The sequence below is a fragment of the Phymastichus coffea genome, unplaced genomic scaffold (genome assembly GCF_024137745.1).
Source record: "Phymastichus coffea isolate CEN01 unplaced genomic scaffold, Cenicafe_Pcof_1.1 PCOF00044, whole genome shotgun sequence".
Taxonomy (NCBI): domain Eukaryota; kingdom Metazoa; phylum Arthropoda; class Insecta; order Hymenoptera; family Eulophidae; genus Phymastichus; species Phymastichus coffea.
This window is the reverse complement of record NW_026706855.1, coordinates 760,956-775,925: the sequence shown is the minus strand read 5'-3', so window position 1 is coordinate 775,925 and position 14,970 is coordinate 760,956. Positions and strand designations below refer to the sequence as shown.

The window sequence follows — 14,970 nt, the reverse complement described above, 5'->3', positions numbered from 1 at the left end:
ACCATTGGGCAATCTCGGCGTAAAAAGCTGTCGCCGCCGTGTTACACAGGGAACGCCTGCGTAACAGGCGCATAATGCCGCGAAAGACGCAAACCGAATTTCGCCCGCGGCGCGCGAAGATAATCCCGCACACTCGTTGGCGTTGCGTAACCGCGCGACCCCGTGAAAAAGGGGTTGCTATCGTAATCCGTCGATTACGAAATCACCGACGGAAGTCCACGGCACACCCATATTATATGCAAGCGTGGAGCCGCTCTGTGAGCCGCCATCGCAATGACGCGCTTTTTCCGATGTATAAAGGCTTTTGCGTGTACAACGACGTCGAACGGCGATGTGTTTTCCGCGGAACGTTTTGGCTTGAATTTACGCAGATGTTTGCGTTCACTTCCCTAAACTTGACTGTCTTTTCTCTTTATGTAATGCATTTATAACTTTTTTATCGATATAATAATCGATAAAGCTTTTCGGAAGGCAAACTATTTTTCAGAAAAATACGTTATTGCAGAGAGACGTAGGTGTGTGTGGACACAAGGACATTAAGTGTTGAATATTTGCTTTACTATTTAGCTACAGTGGAGACAATATTTGTTCATTAGACTTTGCATGTTCAATAAGCTTAAACTGAACGGTTTCTCGATGCGCTGGTGAGTGAAAAAACAAAAATTTGCCGTTATTTTCAAGTGCAGAATATTTGCACGCAAGGTATAACAATTTTCCAGTCAATAATGACAAGTGTACTTAATAGTGTTTTTTTACGTTGGTAAACTTTCGAGCGATTACATCGCTCTTATCAACAAACGACTGCACATTTTCGTGCGCAACCGAACGTCGAGAATTATTTTTAAAAGCGAGTATCAATCGCAAAGCAATTCGCGATAAAATGTATCTGAGGCAGCGATGACGTCGCGATCAACCAAGTCCGAGATCTAAAAGTGACGCTACAGGGTGGGTAGGTAGTCGGCTTTAACAACGCTACGTCGTCGCTGGCCGAGTTACGTCAGCGTCGATGACGTTTGTACGCGCGCGCGCGCGGAGTTAAAATCCCCGTTGAAATGCGTGGCTCGCGACATAATTATATGGCTTTGTTTTTCTCCTCCCTCTCCCCCCTCTCGACGACGCAAGCATCCAAACACGTTGTTGTTCCAGATAGACAGTCGCGTTTCAAGAGACAATTCATGGGGATTCTTTTATATTGCAAGTAGGAGAAACGTTTCTTTGGACGAAGCATGTCTGCCAGGAATTTATTGACTCAAATGGTTGACATTGTTACCCCGACAAAAGAGACTCTCCGCATATTAGGATAAACGTTAATCGATTCGGTGTGTGCGTGTATGTTTTTGTGCGATTTCGTTTAATTGATGTCTTCCGCATATTCTATTCTCATCGGTGACTTGATTGCGGCAAAGAGTGAAAAAAGGAAAGTAAACACTTGACGTTTTGTATGGCAATTTAGGGTATTTTCGCGCTATCGAAGTAAGTGTAATCACTTCAAGTCTTCATGACGACGCTGCCGTCGAATAAAAAAGATTACGATGAGTTTTGACACTATTTCGAGAGGTAAATGCATTTTCGTTTTGATCGTGTTCAGGCATTTCGCTAAAATTGACGAGTAAAAAATATTTATCTTTCATTTTATACCGTGTAATCCCTCGTTGCCCAACTCTCAATTGTGGCTCTCATCCGGTCCTGTAAGAATTTTTCGTTTACCGTTTATTGTTTTTTTTCTTTTTCATAATTTCGATGATTTCTTGCGCAACTGAAAATTCCTATAAATGCGTGCATTTTCAAGGAACAGCATGAATCCGCTGAAAGAAAATTATGAGCCGAATAATGGAATAGCGCTGCTCGTAGTGCGCACGATAAACAGACTTTTATAAGAAAATATTATGTATATAGAGGAGAAACCGTGATGATTGGCAGTAAACAACAAACAGCGTAACGCTACGGGAGTGAGAGAGAGAGTGGCATGTGTCCACGCAGCATTATCCTCTCCCCACCATTTTCCCACCTTAATATGTGCTCTGTGTCAGCGGCATGTGTGTTTCTGTATATACGAGCGTGTCTAAAAATAGCCATCCGCTTGGCGGCGCTGCGGCATGACAATTCGCGACTGCGGCTTCACTCCTCCTTCTCTCTTCCCTGCGCCATGGAGTCTCGCGTCGCCGCCGTCGCCACCACCTCCTCAGTCGTCGGTCAACGTTGTTGCCGCGAGCTTCTTGCCGTTTAATATTTGCGGCGCTCTTTTCTGCCAGTCTGTCCGTTTGTCGCCGAGTGTGCGCGCGTTCAGCAGTGTCACTTTTTTTTATTTCCTCTTTGGCTCTTCGACGTTGACGCCCCTTCGACACCGACAGAGTGAGTGAGAGAAGAAGCCAGTGCTTTGTGAAAGATTTATTGTCTTTTGCATATCATAGGTAAAGCAAACAAAACAACAGAAAAAAAATAAATAATTGTCAGAGCGCGCAACGGCGTTTATGGAGGATGGCTGTCTCCTATTGTGTGGTCAGTGCAGTGTGCTGTTGGTCTCTCGAAAGATGACGAATCCACCGTGGTCGTCGCTGTTTACCGAACGTCTAATCAGCGTTGGTGTTTTTCCGCGTCGTGCGCGTGTATTTGTTTTTTCTTTCGCACGCCTGTCGCGTGCGATCCGTTTGTGGCGAATCGGACAAACACACACGACGTTACATAATTTGGCATCGAGAATTTTGACAAACGAACTTTGCGCTAGACTTGTATGTATGCCGTACACGTGATGCATGTACGCGCGTACAGAGATACTTCCGAGTAATCTCGCCGTTCGTGTACAAGTGGAAAAGTTTCTTATGCACTTTTTACACTTCGTATATCGCGCGCGCGCGCACAGACGCGATGGAAAATCTCGCGGTGCTGCTCCGCTTGTTAAATTGCACGTTATAATCCCGTCGTTAAAATGTAGCACGTAACTGAAAGCACATTAGGTCTCCACCACAATTTTTTCGACTGCGAGCGTTGTTATTTTCTCTTTTTCAGGCGCGATGTTGCGAGCGCGAGTTCGTACATACCCAAAACACCTGTTGTTACCTGTGCTTCTCACGTTCGATGTCATAGGCTACAAGCTATAAGCTCGACTTTGCTTAGCCTTGTTATTTATTCAACAAAGAAACGGTACACCATGGGAGCTACGTGACATCGATCTTTGGATAAATCAATTGTTCAACAAAGCACAACGGCGGGATGCGCTACGCGCGGTGCTTCCGTTTCAAGTCTCGATGATGGTGGAGCGAGGGGGCATGTATTTGTTTTGATGTGCAGCGGTTAGGATCGCGGAATGCAGCGCCAAGAGACTTTGGCTGTTAGATCAGCTAAATAGTTTTCGAAACGTGGTAAAGCGAGAAGCTTGTTAACATAATTCGCATCGAGAGCCCGCGGGAAATTTTTTCGAGGTAACGTGGAAAGTTTTTGTCTTTTTTTTTTTTTTCTCGACGACGGCGAGGATGCCCGAAGCATCGCGCTAAACATAATCATAGTAATAATTAGCTGCGTGAATTTGTTCGAGGATGACGGCGACGTGTGATAATGCCTTAACGAGAATTACGGCTAACGTGGTATTGCGCGGTGTCGAAAATGGTAAACGTGATTGCGGCATGTAGCATTGGCATTAGTTTCGCGTCTGTTTAAATAAAGAAAGCAGAGATTCCGCGAATTCGATTCTGGCACTTGACAAAAACACTCGTGCTGCTGCTGTTGCGCGCACAAAGAATGAGCAAGTGTGCGCGCGAGCGCGTTGGCTATATTCAATGCACTGTCGCTGCGAACATTCCGTTGAACTCATTGTGTCAAGCTATTGCTGCCTATGCCTTTCGAACTGCAACAAGAGAAATTAACCAGAGGTATCGCGCGGTCAATCACTGCACTTCTTCCCTTTTGTCGTTCGAGCAGAAAAAAAATGAACTTCAAATCAGTAGCCGCTGCGCGACCTCTCCTAAGAAAAGCGTTGTTTACGTTCGCCGGCCGTGGATTTTCCATCGCGGCATGTGGAGCGCAAAGCAAGCAGCAGCGAAGGCTTTGAGAAACTTGACGTGGTTATAATTAGAATCGAAAGTGCCGACTCGAAAACGTGTAGGCTTTTTCGCGCGCGTGGGACGTTTCATTGTGTTTGTGTCAGTGTGTGCCGACGACACTCGCGCGAGGGACGCCCAACAAAAATTTTTTAACCTGTCATACGACTTTTTTTTTTATGTTTACATTTAAGACTCGCGACGGTTTCCATGCTGTTACGTTTTTGAGGATTTCCGATACGAAAAATTCATTGTACAATTTCATATCTTGGATTTTTCTTTACAAGGAATCGAATATTTCCATTGTGATTTACACTTTAGACTTTGCATATCTATTTTTGTGTAACTGGCTACGGCACATTATTCTAATTTTGGATGCATCGATCGGTTATTTTTAATTACCGATAAATTTTAGTTTAGCATGTTTTTTTTTATTCACGTAGATTTAATTTTTTTATTTGATGAATTCTCGAACCCAATTTATTACGGTTTTAATACTCGATAACCCGAAAATCCCAAATAAAGAAGGATACCTGATAGATCAGAATTAGCAATTTGAGTTCCACGGTTACATACTATTTTCGAAGTTCACGAAATCGAAAGATTGATACTTACTATCGAGAAAAACAAGACGTTCGAGATAACAGAGAGAAACATTAAAAAAAATCTATGCGTGTGAAGTCGTGATAGATAAAGAAAAATGAGAGAGAGAAATGATATCAAGGCGAGCGGAAAATTATAACGTGGTCATTTGTAAGAAGTTTACTCGAGATTAAGGCATAGAATAGAATAGTGACCGAAAGCAGTATTACACATGTGCCCGGCGGACTCGTGCCCCGCTTTTTTCTTCAAAACTTATCGATAAGTCACGAGCGTTCAGATGCAGAGCGCGATTTCAATGTATCTAAAAACTTGGTAATTTATTGCTCTGTTTACACGGCAGATATATACGAGTTTTCTTTCGTCACAGGACCCTCTTGTCATACGTGAAACTTGCCATGCAATTAACGTGGATATGCGTATCCAATAAGCGATCAACTTGGTTTTTGAAAGAAAATTAATAAAAAATAGTCAATAAATAAATGCTTAAGACATGAAATCTCGTTCCTTTCTTCACCTTATAGTACAATAAAATTTGGCGTTGACAAGAAAAATCCATAGGGAAACGAAAAAAAAAACAATAGTGCGGATAATTGTACACACGCTCGCACTCACACATACACAGATCCGTCTGCGTGCATATGAAATCTTCGATCGCGAGCGCTAAAGAATACGTCAATCGTTGTGTAAAGTCGCCTGTGTAACCTCGTTCGTGCGTCGGCAAAGTATATACACACAAAGACGGGCGTGCAGCATAGAGCTTATAGCTCGCTCGGCAGAGGGTTTAATGATCGATTACAATGATCAAGCCGACGCCGTAAGATGATGGATTGCCACCGCTCGCGGAGAATCGTACGTGAGGAGTTTCGCGCGCGATTATGTATTTTTTTTTCCCGCGCGGGCTGGTGGCGCGCAATGCCAATACGCCGAATTTCGCTTCAAAAACGCGAATCGCGGAGAGCATTCGCGAGCACGGATCGTCGTTTCCTTCTCGGTGCTACTCGAGCGCCGATACAGTTTTCGTATCGGGACTCTTGTCCTCCGCGCCTTCGACGTTGATGCAGCAGCGAGACTTGAATTTGTAAATCGCTGGCCAACTCTATTTCGCGAGCAGTCGCGGCGGCGGAATTTCGAATATTTCCAACGGAACCCGCGAATATTGTTTTGTCATTTACGTACATAGTGCCAAGTGAATAAACATAATTATGACATTCCGTGCGCGAACATGCGAACATCGTCGTCGGCGGCGGCTGTGCGCTCGACCGCCGAGATGAATAAGTAACGAGTAGGTGATTTTTTTCCCCATCTCTTTCGCTTCGCGCAATTATTTATATACACGCGTCAAAACAAAGCGAAAGAGAAAAAAATGGCCTACTGCAGGTTTTAAACAAGTGTCGATTCATCATCGGCGCCTCGCTGCTAACAAGGAATTCTCCGATGTATATACTTTCTCTGACTGCGCGAGGATACGCCTGTGATATTTCGTAACGGTAAATGGGTGTTTTTTTTCCTCTTTCTTTTCTCTCTCTCGCTCTTTCTTTTTCTCGCAAAAAACGAAGGAAAGGTTGATGCGTGCCGTTCTCGATGCGAATTCTTAATTGCGTAGGCTGTGTTGGGTCAAAGCTTCGCTGCCAATTTGTGTTTTAAGACACGCGCGCGAGGTCGTTTGTCTCCTAGATAGACAGAATTCTTTCAGGCGCAAAACCAACGCAAAATTAGAAATTGAGCACGCGCCGAGCTTTCTAATTTTCGGAAGCCTTTGTGACGCAGGATCATTTCGACGCTTTATTTTTGTTATTTTTATTGAGCAATCGATACCCAAGACACGTCGCGAAGGAGGGTGCGGCGGTGAATGAAGTATTTTTACACGTGATGCTTTCGGGGTGGTAAAGAATTGTTAATCAAGCCAGACGAATCGATAATCTCGGATAATGCTCGACGACGAGGAACGGCTTGAATGAAGCGTTAACGAGATCCCTCGGCTAAATGGATAAACAAACGTTGCGTTTTTCTCAGCTTTGACGAGTCATAAAAAGAGAAGAAAATGCCAACGCCAGTCGCACGATTAACCGAATTCGTCCGTGCTTCCACGTCCGCGAGTGTGCATACGAGAGGGTGTTCACGAGAATAGGAGGGAGAGAGATAGAAACCAGAACTATTAGCAGGATATTGAACTTGGGCCGTGGCGCCTGTCTGTCGTCGACTGATGTCATGTTTTGCCGCGCGTACACAACTGTACACGTTGCGTCAGGAGCGCGAATTACATGTCATTTTTATTCCCGAGAAACGAAAGTTTCTCTCTCCGAACGATGCAACCGCGCCAAGTCCGTGAGAAGTGCTCGCGTCAAGTTCACGGAGCGAGTGCCCTCGCCGTGGCTCTCTTTTAATAAAGCCGTGCGTATATCGCGATCCGTCGCCTTCGGCGGCTCGTCCGAAGGAAAAAAACTCCCAATCGCCGTCGTCGGCGCTTCAATAAACCGTTCCACTTTCGTCGCGTCGGAGAATGCACGCGCGCCGCGGCCTGACGTCAGCGGCCTATCGTTTCGCCCGCGCTCCCGCCGCACGAGGATCAATCGCGCGAGTCATGCGTAATTACGCCGCCCGCCACAAAGAAAAGAATCCGCCGCAGCTGGAATTTCCGTTCCGCGTCGACTTTGCTTAACGGGAACGCTGTTTCTTTCGTTATTCGCTAGCAGGTGGCTATTTCGAGCCACGCGCCGTCTCCTTTTTTTTTCTCTCTCTCTTCTTCTTTTCCGCCTCTCGCCGCGTTATACGTGCGCTTAATTCAAACTAAATCTTTTATATAGCCAAGGTTGCAGAGGCGCGCGCACGCGAGCAAACCGAAGACAAAAAGAGATTCGCGAGTTTTCGGCGACTTCGTTCGTTGTCTCCTCTTCGCTCGCCGCAGAGAGAATCGTCTATTTTTATAGCGTCACGCTTTTGCCCTTGATGCGGATTATTACTGCTTCTTCTCGATTGCAGCCGCGACGTTGAAAGGAAACGCGCCACGCGCGTTGGACGGCTGCGCGTGCAAAAATGAATATTCATCGATTGTTCCATTTGGAAATCGAGCAACTCGGTCGCGTGGTGGAATAAGCGAAAACTGATAAAATTTCGCAAGATAAAACTCGCAGCAGCGGCACACATCGCTCGCGGCCGGGAGCACGTGCTACGAAGGCAGCGACTCTCGGTCGATGGACTTTCGTGGTCTCGGCTGCGCGATAACGAGCGCGAAACGCGGATTCGCCAAGTTTCGGGCGATAAACGAGCTGCGAGAGCCAGATGAGAAATGGAATTTTTAATGAGTCGTCGGGCGGAGATTAGCAGCTCGTAATTTGGAACGATTGAAAGGCGATCGCGATAAGATTTGGAGACGCTAATTGCGAATCGGCGATGCTCGCGCGCGTCGTCGAGGCAGGCTGCACTGATCGGCGCGGGAGGGAGAGGAACCGTCCTCCACCGTCGAACGCCAAGAAGCCAGAACACAGTCGGCGCAATCTCACACAGAGCTCCTTTTCCTTTCGCAGAGGCAACGCTTTGACCTGCGACAACATCGAGCGGGTATCAGCAAAAAAGTACAGTGCGCGTGTGAACAATAACATAAGAAAGAGAACAGAGTTGAAAAGACTCGTCGGTGGATGTAGCGTCGGTTTATCGTCTGGCTAGGCGTCTCGTCGGGGCATATGGCCCTGGACCATGCTACCATTCGCAATATGCACCATACGAATCAACTAGGTATGTTGTCGCTCCACTCTGTTATTTCTATTGCTAAGCGAGGTGCGCGACGCCCACTGGCGCGTCTATCCGAACTGGACGCGCACGACACAGCGGCGCCGCGAGGGGGCTTGTCTAGTTCCAAGGCGATTCTTGTTGACGCGTCCGAGAAAAGCTGGCCGCTCGGGAAACGTCGTCTCGCCGCCCGGCGTCGATTATTTTTGGCGAATATCGGGCCGCGAATAGCCCGCTCGTCCCTCCGAGCGGCGCGATTCGCCCGCCGGACCGCGCCGAACGTAAACATCGCGGCCCGAGAGAGCCTACGTCGACGCTCGGCGGGAATCGAGGCGCGCGACGCCACGTCCCGCGCAAATGTCAGCCCGAAAATAGCCAGCGCTCGGCTAATCTCGGAGCGGCCGTCCGCCAGCGCCGGCGTTCGGCCAAAATCGGCGCGCGCAGCTTCCAACGCGCTCTGCCTCGCGACCCGCCTACCTGTCCGGCGTGGCAGTGCCTCGCTGCTCGCGCGAGCTCTGCGAGTTTGTTGGGCGAGCGAGGCCGATCGGCGTTTCCAAGTCCACGTTCGTCGCGCACGGAGCGTCACTCGTGCGTATTTCATCGCGGGCGGAACCGACGGCGCCACCTTGCCGGAGGAGTGTCCAGTCCTCGGCGACGCGGATATTTCTGCCGGCTGTCGATCCGAGCCTCTCAAAAGTCCGTGCGCGAACTTAAATATAAACGCGCGCCGTATTCGCGACGCTTGACACACTTATCCACGTCACTTTTACGCGCGCGCCCAATGCTCGCCGCTGTGTCTGCATCGACGTCGCCCCGCGCACATCAAATTACAACGACGCGCGCGGATTGATCTCCGATGAAATATCCAAGCCGCCTTCTAATTTTAAAAGTCTCGCCGCCGAGTCAAATCACACGCGCGCGCGCGATCCGAGCATTATTAGGTCGAGCGTTGGAAAGAGAAGTGGACAAAAAAATACGAAAGCGGCATGCGGGCTTTCGTCGGAGCTGTTCGCAAAAAAACTAGATCATCTATAAATAGCGGCAGAATCCCCCCCGCTTAGCCAAGATAAGAATTATCCGTCGTCGGCTCTAATAATAGGCGTCGCCAATTGAAAAGGCTCCACGACTGCTCGGAAAAGAAAGAAAGCCGCGAAGCACAGGTTTCCGCGGGCGCTGAATTCGTCGGCGACGTTATCGGCAAAGCCCGCGCTCTCGATACAGAGAGCGAAAGAGGCGTCGTCGACGGCAGAACGAGAACGCGCGCGCAGATTTCAAATATAGATGACGAGAGCAGCATGTGCGCGCAGGAAGATTCGTTTCCTGTTGCGCGGACTCGCGGCGCGCGCCGTCGGTTTTCCCGAAAACACGTGGAAGCGCGAGAGGCGGCCAGAGGGACTGCGCTCCGCCGGAGAGCTGCTTCGCCGCCGCTGCCGGCCAGAAATAGACCTGGGCCGCACTCTGGCTGGCGGCCGGCCCGTATTTTTAGGCCGACCGATGTCTAAATCCGCGCATCTCACGAGATGAGACAAAGCCGTGCGCGTGTTCCGTTACGAAATTGCTCCGCTCGCTCTTTGACGCGCTGCTTTTTGCTAATCGATGCCCCCCCAGGTCTTGAGCCTCGTTGTTGCGCCAGAGGAGCATTTTGAACGAACGAAATGGCCCGGTAATAATGCAAGCCAGCCATTGTTGCCGATTTTTTTGTTTGCTCTGTCAAGAAGAAACAAGCGATCTCTGTTTGAAGAGCGAGGGGAAAACAAGTGGCTCGTGACAAGTCATAAGCTGCACGCACGTTGCACGTGCTGTATTACGAAAAAGAATAATTTCTTTTTCTCACTCGTGAATTCGTGAACGACGCGACGTATCCGACTCTCTACTGAAAATAGAAAAGCGAAATCGTAATTGACGAGTTGAGCAAGCAATCGCGTTATAAATAGCACTACCTCGGTTATAAATACCAGAGGAAGAGGTTAATAATAAACACTTTGATCGTAACGACGACCGCGCAACGTCCGCGTCTCTCCAACGCGAATTATACGGTACGGTTCGAGATTCAATCGTGGTCTTCTTCGCCGCCGTCGAGTGTGGGCCTACACTCGACGACGGCGGCATTATTCTCGGCAGGCGCTTTTCGGCTCTTAAGGTGTCTGTAGGTCAAGCGAGACGCCTCGCGTCCCTTTTCTGAAGCGAGAGGTCAGACATTGTTTTTCCATCTTTTCGGGGTTGTTAATTGCGTCTGCGAACGACTGCATCGTTTAAGCTCTTTTCCGAATAGCCAGCCGTGAATAAAAGAAACGGTCGTTAGCTATTCCTTCGTAATTTGAACCTGATGCATTTAACCTACATTTCCTAAAGTGGATTCGACGTCGGAATAGCGCGTCGCGTTCGAAACGTTCGAAATGATCGCGCGCCGCGTCGATCTTTATCAATTGTTCGTCGCTATAAGAAGCGCCGAGCTCGCGATGAATCCATAAACAAGTTGAAAAGGGTATAAGTTCACGAACGAAAATATTCCGGACGTCGCGCTCGCGAAGCTCTAAAGTGTGGCGACGTAGGGAAGGAAGGGTCGATAAGACGAAAAGGACAGTGAATTATTATTGCACCGCCTTTTCGCGAGTCGCGCTGCACGCGGCTGTACACGCGATTCGCTTTATCATCTTTGCTTTGTTTACGAGGACGACCATGATGACCGCTACGTTTCTCTTGATACGTGTTGCGCATTGATACCGTCAATGGGGACCGGCTGTTGTTTTGAGTTTATATTTCCAGAGGAACACGACCCGCCGAAAGAATGCCGTTGCAACTGTTATTTACGAACGCGGGAGTAGAAAGACGAGACGCAAAAAGAATTAAAAAGAATAGCAAATAAAGCTACGGCTGTTGATTGAATCTTACTACGGCTGTTGTGCTGGAGATTAAATTATGATTATTTGCTCGTGCGTGTAACGCGACAGCGTTGATTTCCAATCCAAACATCGCAGAACATTGGGACGGCGACAGCTGCGCGCGAGACGTCAACCACCTCGCTCGGCACGCGCGCTCTCGGCCTTCTTGCTCTTCCGATTGCACAACGACACTTTCCCGGGAGCGTCGTCGCCGACGTCGTCGTGGAAAGTCAGCTTCGTCGTATAACGCGGCCGACGACGCGACTGACGACGCGACCTCCAAAGAGCACTTGCGACTTCGACGAGTTTCTCTCTCGCGCGCGCGCAAGTACGCCGATCGCTCCAATTGGCGCACGTGTCCGACGAAATTGCCGCGGCGAAACGCTGCCGATAAGCGGGCGAGAGTCGGAGGAAAATAAAAGTCGAAGACGCGATTGTGCAATCGCGCGAGGATGGCATAACGCACGCGCCGTGCGGCAGCATTCCGATAACGCATTGCGCAACCCCGGCGCCGCGCGCCCGTAATGCAACGTAACGATGCATTATTTCGCGCGCGTAACGCGCGGCGAGGTCCAAGTGCGCGCCATCGAAGCGACGACGGACCCGTGCCCCCCGGCGGCTCTCGCCGACTTCTCGCCGACTTCTCGCCGATGACGCCTCCACCCATTGATCATCGAGTCGGATAACGAGCCGCCTCCCTTTCTCCGCGCCGACGGTGGCGAACTTCCGCCGACTCCGAGTCAACGACGCCGCGCGCACGCCAGGTGCAGCAGCATACGGATTGCGCAACGGCACGGCACGTGCAGTCACGCGACGACCAGCCGCACTCGCATGGGGGATTATCAGTTTGTCGTAATCGCCCATGGTGCATCGCTCCGTTCGTCAAAATCAACGTTTTTCTCCTCTTCCTTCGAGAGAACGTTTCAATTTCGGATATTCCGGGAATCGCCGATAAATCCACCTGTGACTTGTAACGCCGATCGTGTGACTCCTCTCGAGCGGAGAAAAATGTTAATCGAGATGCGTGGTCGGCTCGTGAATCACCCGCGCGCGGCGGCTTTTCACGGAATCGCGCTAAAAATAGCGGCTAACAAAAGATTCGCAAGAAGCTATTTTGCGTCTTGAAGCTGAGCTTAACGCTCGCGTCCTTTAGCTTGGGAAATAATGCATTATAACCGTGGTTGTTGCTCGGGCCGACACAATTTACATCGCGTGTCGAGTTTCGCGCCTTGTTTATCTTCGCGCGATATCAAAACTGTCGTCGCGCTTCGGAATATAAAATGTAAATTGCGAAGTGACTCGGGTGCGACGATACGCGAAGGAAAAATCGAGGAGATATCGTCAATTAATGTCTACGTGCTCCGTTTCTTTCTTTCTTTCTTTCTTTTTTTTTTTTTTTTTTTTTTTTCTTTTCGGCCTGTCCTCGGACCGACGCTCGCGATTTAACAGTCTTCGCTAATTGCCGCGATACGTACGAGAGAACGTTTTTATCTGCTCCGGGGCAAATTGTTTGATTCATTGGACGCCCTCTCCGGGATTAATTCGAGTTTTCGCTTTCGACGTGCGCGCGATTGATTAATTTATATACGCGCCGAGTGCCGATTTTTTTTTACGTTCTCGTCATTGTCGAAATGAAAGAGGTGATTCGCGTGGCCTGGGATTCTTTCGTACGCTAGGTCAATAGATCCTTCTCCGTTACGATCGATCCCACGAAGCTCTGTGATCTTGCCAAAGGAACAGAGAAAACTTGACGACACTGTCGACGCATGATTTTCACGAATTCCATTCGCAATGTACTTCGCAAAAGAGTCAGCTATTGAGATGGTTTGAAAAATAATGAAAACCGAATGGAAAAGGACGAGATAAAGCGGAGTCGTATCGATTAAACGACGACGAACATTGTAGCTTCTCGAACGATTGGATATCAATCAGTAGCCTGTCTCTTCCAGGAAGTTCGATTCTTGTTGCATCGCTCGGATCGCTCGAGATGCCCGCAGTCTCGTGAAAGAAAAAAGCAAGACAACTTTCTTCGGCCGCCGCTATGTTTCTCGTGTTGCGGATGAAGGAGATAGGGCACTTGTTGCATCCGGCCGAGCAGCTCTTGCGTGCGTCTCGGGGCGAGCTCGCGCACAAAGAAATGTGTCAAGTTTATTCGCCTTCGATCCGTATACGCGAAAACGATCCGCACCACTGGCAATCGTCAGCGAAATCGACGTCTCTCATCTGGATGCTCCCCAATATTTCACTTGTCGATCGCTCTTACGTCCCGGCTGACGCTTTTAGCCCTGAGAACAGCAGTTTCTTTTCTCCTGCCTCCCTCTGCAATTCACCTCGTAGGCACAAATCGCATCTCGAGCCTGCGCGAGTTACGCAACCGCGCACGCGCTTTTATAAATACGGCTTATTGGCTTCGCGGCAAAAGCGACGTATTTTTAGCCTCGCGCGTCTCTTCGCTGCGTGGCGCGGCTCGACAATTGAATAGTTGTGCATCCGCGACATGCCGGAAGATATGCGTTCCTTTCGTTATTCTCAGCGCGTACGCGCGAACGTAAGATGTCGTTTTTCTTTTTCCCGGGCGCACCTTCGATTTTCGAAAATCATTCGTGGCGATTTCCATCTACGTCGCGGCTCGTCGCTTCGAACGTCGAGCCGCATTAGACGTAAATTTATAATGAAAATATCTTCCGTATTTCGCTCGAATTTTTCATCAACGAGAACTGATAATCCGCGACGGCCAATCCGAAAAGCACGATTATTTCCAAAGCGATCGGTCATGTTATCTCGGCACGTCTATTTTAACAACGTGGCATTAGTCAAAAGAAACTTTGACTTTTCGCTGACCCCTTCGCGATTACCTAACGCGCGAGCGCGCTTGCGCAATTGCGCGCGACAAGCAGCAATTAAACTTCACCTTTCGAGCTCGCGCGCGTCGAGCGATAATAACAACAAAAGCGCGGGCGATAACGGGCGCGCTCGCCGTCTCGACGCCGGCCAGTAGCGATCGCCCGAGAAATCCTCTCGTAGATAACGAAGTTTTCGCGCTTACGCGCGTGCGACCGTCCAGAGATCTTTATTGCCCATTAATGATTCGAGAGCTCGCTTTGGCCTTTGTTCGCTTCCTCCTATTTTTTTTTTTTTTTTTTTTTTTTGTTTTTTCTTGTTCTTTTCTCGCGACTCGTTGCGCAAGCTGCGCGCCCGCGAGCTCTTTATCTCTTGGCGGCCGGTCATCGCTTGCCAACGGCTGATTAATCGTGACAAGCTCGACATCTAATTGCAATTCCATGTTCCTTTTTGTCAGTTTCGCTGCAAACGCGCACCGCTCGATTTTTCCGTCGGTGTGGGGATGCGAGCTTTTTCTCTGTCTCCCCGTGGTCGATCAACTTTTGTCGCGATTTTTTTTTGAAACGTCTAATGGAGCGCCAAACACGCGCGCGCTGCCGCGTCCTATTAATCGATGTCGTCAAACGCTAACCCACATAAAAGCTCGTATCAATTACACATATTCGACACTCAGCACTAATTAAATTTCAAGTATGACTCTATAACTGAACGTTGGTCTAAAAAATTGACCTACAATTAAGCCTACATCATACACCTCTTATCTCGTTAGAGACAAATAGTGTCACAGCGTAATTACGTGTATTGCGAATGTCTGTTATTGAATTTTTAATCGATGAATTTTTCTTATTCATGACCACAAACTAGAAAGTGACTAATATCTTTGA

At 48.7% G+C, this 14,970-nt stretch overlaps 1 protein-coding gene across 14 annotated transcripts in view; it reads left to right on the top strand.

Moving 5' to 3' along the window:
• LOC131664657 (histone deacetylase 4) overlaps positions 1–14,970 on the top strand; it is a 61,464-nt gene that overhangs the window by 24,791 nt on the left and 21,703 nt on the right. For 2 of the 14 annotated variants that reach the window (XM_058935954.1, XM_058935951.1), the window contains exons 1-2: positions 2,152–2,411; positions 8,162–8,369. The exons of 10 other annotated variants lie outside the window; for them this stretch is intronic. In XM_058935954.1, coding sequence (XP_058791937.1) covers positions 8,318–8,369 — 52 coding nt within the window. In that variant the 5' untranslated portion in view covers positions 2,152–2,411; positions 8,162–8,317. Of the gene's footprint in view, positions 1–2,151; positions 2,412–8,161; positions 8,370–14,970 lie in introns of those variants that run through there. 2 more of the 14 variants (XM_058935953.1, XM_058935952.1) reach the window with 2 other exon arrangements.